Here is a 4,597-nt window from a genome sequence, read left to right on the forward strand (position 1 = left end):
CGTGTTAAATTAAAATCGTACTAACTTTTTAACAAGGCTCGCAAAGAAGCTGAAATTTTGCATAATTTCTTTTTTTAATATTATCTACTGACTGGCAAATTTCGAATAATCTGGCATATCTTTTATCTTACCCTGAATACAACCTTAAACGCGATTGTAAAAAACTGAAGTATCAAGTCGGGGAATATAATATATATAATAATAATTCATACTAAAAACAAGGAAGAAGAGAGAGAGAGAGAGAGAGAATACGGGGAATTACTTGTTTCATTCAATTACTTCTACGGTGTTTAATTATACTTTAATTAAAATCCTCGCACGTTCTCTGCCCGTGGGAAAGTTTAGAAGTTAATACCCGTAGAGACGACGATACTTTCATATTAGCGCGGCAGTCGGCCGACTTACGAGCGCCGGTATAAAACGAGTTAATTACGTTATGGCAACGCCGTGCATCGTATGCGGCTTTCTTCTTTCTCGTTATTTCTCGGCTCCGAGGAAGCATCCCTACTCCTCCCCGCGCGAGATATTCGCTGCTTTATAGCAACGAGAATATCTTAATTATTTGTGCGTCACAGTTTTTTTTGTTTGTTTGATTTTATGTACTTGCTTTAAGCGCGTTATTGAGAACGGCACGTTGATGCTGTTGACGCGTAATAATCTTTCTCTGATAATAAGTACAGAAGTTATGAACGGTTATTGTCACGTCTCGCGACAATTCGTAATTTGATCGACAATTAAACTTGACAAACTGCAGTACTTAGTACTCTTCTCGCGCGATCGAGTATCGATTCGATTTTATCCGAGATTCAAACTCGGTGCTTTTGCACGCCCGTTATTAATTTTAAGGATGAGTCCGGCCGTAAACGAGCTCGACTACTTATCCCCCGATTTTCTACACTTGTGTTTCAGATATCGAATGCGGCCGTGGTACGCAGGCCGCAACAGCGGGAATAGATAAGGCAGCGAAGAGCAGCCACGCGCCGCGTCAGTCATGTGTAGTGTCACGTGGCTTTTTCGACTTCTGACGATCTACCGTCTGACTCATCTCACGGCATCTGGCACGCACACAGGTACGTGTACATTACGAACAAGAGATCGTTGTTCTCGCGCGGTTGTGTGCGTACGTGACGATAAAACGTGCGAAGCAAATAATTTATTGAAAAAAAAAAAATCAAACGTAAAAAAATGCAATGGGAATGCGGAAAAATAAGCAAAAATCGCTTTAAAAAAAGTAATTTTCAAATGTATAACACGAGCAGGTCAAAACATCGACAGAATTTGCGAAATCGATTTACAGATCACACATGTAAATCGCATTTACGTGTATATCTCGCGCACCGCGATGACACACGCCCAAGTAATAACAACACGTTTCAAATTTCCAGCTTGCCTGTCCGCGCACATACACATACACACATGCATACACACATGCGCATACGTACCACACCAACGCGGAATGAGTTATGGTAACACAATGTCGATCGCCATAAAGATCGTATCGACAATTTCGAATCGGTCGGCCGACCTTTTAGCGCGACGAAGGTGTGTGCGACCAACTGTTCTCGTAACATTGCTAAACGAGTGTAAAATATTTCAAAACCTGTCGCAGTTCCGCACGATTGCAGTATAAATCAAAATAGCGCTATTATTAAATAGAAAGAACCGTCAGAAAGAGGATTTATCGTTAAAAATTTATTAAAAAAAACTTATCATCATATATGTGTTGTAAAAACTGTCACTATTTTGATTATTAACAATGTCGTTATTTTGATCGTGTTATAATTTTAAAATCGCGACGTGTGCGAAGAACGCGCCTCTCGCGACAATTGCAACAACACACACCGTTGTTCAGGAAAAACGTGTGTGTGTGTGTGTGTGTGTGAGAGAGAATAAGAAAATTTTGTTTAATCTGCTTCTCATCGTAAAATAAGATTTATCTGCACGAGTGAGCGTGTCCCGCGTATATGCGCGCACGTCGTACTTTTACACAACTTCATGTTTTAGCTTGGAATTCCCATTTCGGTGGCCGTGTTACACATACACATGTCATTTGCCATGGATCCCCCAACTCCGCTCCCGGAACTAGCAACCGTGATACTCGTCGTTGTGTTTCGTATTCCGTTTGTCACAATCCCAGGTCTTGACTCGATGAAAACAGCGGAGAGTCGCGCGCTGTGAACAAACAAAAAAAACAAAAAAAAAAAAACTTCGAAACATATATTCCCTTGATAAATGTTCATGAAATCATGTTTGATTGAATATTCACGCGGTGCGTGTATATGCGCGGTTAGCTTTTGCGCGCGGAAACCGGCGCGGTTTTAAACATATGTGTCGCCCGCGGCGGAGCCTAATCTCTCATGAGACGCAGGATGAATCTCTATGAAGTTTAGATTAGGACCGAATATAAATCCCGGATACGACGGTATGTAAATCCGAGACACGATAATAACATCCGCGACCGTTTCCTCTTATTATCTCGTAATACCGTCGTGTGCGACATGTTTCGCATTACGCGCGTCGTGTCGCGCGCGGCTGATTAGATAAGAGAATTATTCGAATATTTCATCATAATGATAATGAAGTTTACGAATGTTTCCATATGCACGACGCGCGTGTAGTATGCAAAATATCCCCCGTGTAATTGAACGAGCTGTACGCAAATGTGAAATAAATGATAAATGTTTTCTCCGTTCACACATGTCGATCTCTTTGTCTTTCTCTCTCACTTTCTCGTTTCCTGTTCCTAACTTCTACAAAAGTTTGCGAAAATCTCGGTCGCAAATTTTGGAACGGGATTTTCGAACTTCATCGTCTGCGCGTTCGTTTTTTTGTTCTCTTCCCCGTTTTGTTCTCCGTCTATTCGTTGTGTCCTCGTTTAACGTTCTATTTCGTCACTTTATTTCGTATTAACTAAGCGATTTGCTCCCGAGATTGGTGCCACACATAATCCGTTAATAGTTTATATAACGGCATGCATGTGCGGTCGGGAGAATTCCGTGACGATGCGGTATCTTCTGCTGAAGACACGCTATCTCTCGATAAAAGCGGTTATTGTTCCGCGTAAGACGGAAATGCGCGCGCTGAACAGCTCTCTCGTTTCCATTTCGGCATTGTCAAACGCAAAACACAGTGCCGAATGTCGGTTTGCATGACGCGCCATCGGGAACGCGCACGAGGGAACGCAATTATATTCGCGAGAAACTTCATTAATGGGCACGGAAAACGCAGAAAAAAACAAAAACAAGAAAAAAAAAACAAACTGTTACATCTTTCGAGTTATTGTTTTCATAACGAATGTTGCGCATCAATTAACGTTGCGCCGATAACCGAGTACGGATGTAAATTACATTTCTGTCGGATCGGCCGTCAATTATTTCGCAATGAATTTAGGATTATCGGAAATGTCGGAAGCGAAGTAACAGCCTGTCGAAATATTAGCGCGCCCACTACACCCTAAATTGCAGCGAAGTAAATATAGATATCTCTCTGTGTGTGTGTGTATCGCAAACGCGAGCGCAGACTAGATAACTGTAACGGAATACTTGAATATTTCGAGCATTGACGGTAATAAGATTATTATTAGAAACCGGTGTGTATTCTTTGTGCGATGATACTGTTGTGTACGCGTACAACTTGTAGCATTGTACACGTACGCGTATAATCGTTCTTTGTTAATATTATCTGTACTGTATATCACACAATTAATCCTTTTATTGTTATAACGCTTCTATAAGCGTTTTGAAAGTTTGTTCAGAATATGCTGTTGGTGTCTATTGGAGCTTAACTCAATCTTGTCATCTGAGCTATTAGCACCTTCCGGCGTTCAATCGATATCGCTCAAATGGCTTCAGAGACACCTCTGCAGACTACATATTGGATCATTAAGTACGAAACTTGACAAATATATGTATTATATTTTTGTATGTAAATATATGTGTGTATATATTTATTTATTTGTCAACTTTCCTGCCTAATGACTTAATACACCTGATATTTATTATCAGTATTCATATAATTTTTAATGCAATAAAATTTAATGTTTCGACAACTTTTATATTTTCTACAAAATGCGTGCCATTAGACTTCGTCGCAGCGAGAGAATTAATGTGCGACTTTTCGAACAAAAAAAAAAACGCTAATACACTTTTATTATGCATTTTCATTATTCGGGCCGTTCTATTAAATTACGGTAAACTTTAACAGATTTGTGCGCGTGTAATTTTTAATTTTTTTTTTTTTTTCGTCGATCGACAAGTAAGAAACCGACATAATTTCAACACAGCTGCGCTATACGAGGCCAGCTATGCGGAGAAGTTTTTTTTTCGAGAGGTAGAAGAATCGTTTGGCTGGCGGAACATCGCCGACGGCGAAATTTCTGTGCCATAGACGAGAACGTCATTCTAGCGCTTGCGCGAGAACTTGCGGATGCGTTAGCGTGCACGGAGAAAACTGTTATGGTTGCTAGAATCACATTATCTATGGTTAGAACAGCAATTGATATGAGTTCAAGTTAAATAGATATTACATCAAAAGTTGCTGTTGACATAAGCTCATTTATACAGTTCGCACAGCCATATTTAAATGATACGTAATATTC

At 40.2% G+C, this 4,597-nt stretch overlaps 1 protein-coding gene across 3 annotated transcripts in view; it reads left to right on the plus strand.

Annotated features, from left to right (window-relative positions):
* The window catches only part of LOC109855572 (zwei Ig domain protein zig-8-like), a 121,642-nt gene that overhangs the window by 94,175 nt on the left and 22,870 nt on the right, over positions 1-4,597 (plus strand). For all 3 annotated transcript variants that reach the window (XM_020429992.1, XM_020429990.1, XM_020429993.1), the window contains exon 3: positions 910-1,070. In XM_020429992.1, the coding sequence (XP_020285581.1) occupies positions 992-1,070 (79 nt within the window). In that variant the 5' untranslated portion in view covers positions 910-991. The remainder of the gene's footprint in view (positions 1-909; positions 1,071-4,597) is intronic.

This window comes from Pseudomyrmex gracilis, unplaced genomic scaffold (assembly GCF_002006095.1).
Source record: "Pseudomyrmex gracilis isolate BER0280 unplaced genomic scaffold, ASM200609v1 scaffold_92, whole genome shotgun sequence".
NCBI classification, from domain to species: Eukaryota; Metazoa; Arthropoda; class Insecta; order Hymenoptera; family Formicidae; genus Pseudomyrmex; species Pseudomyrmex gracilis.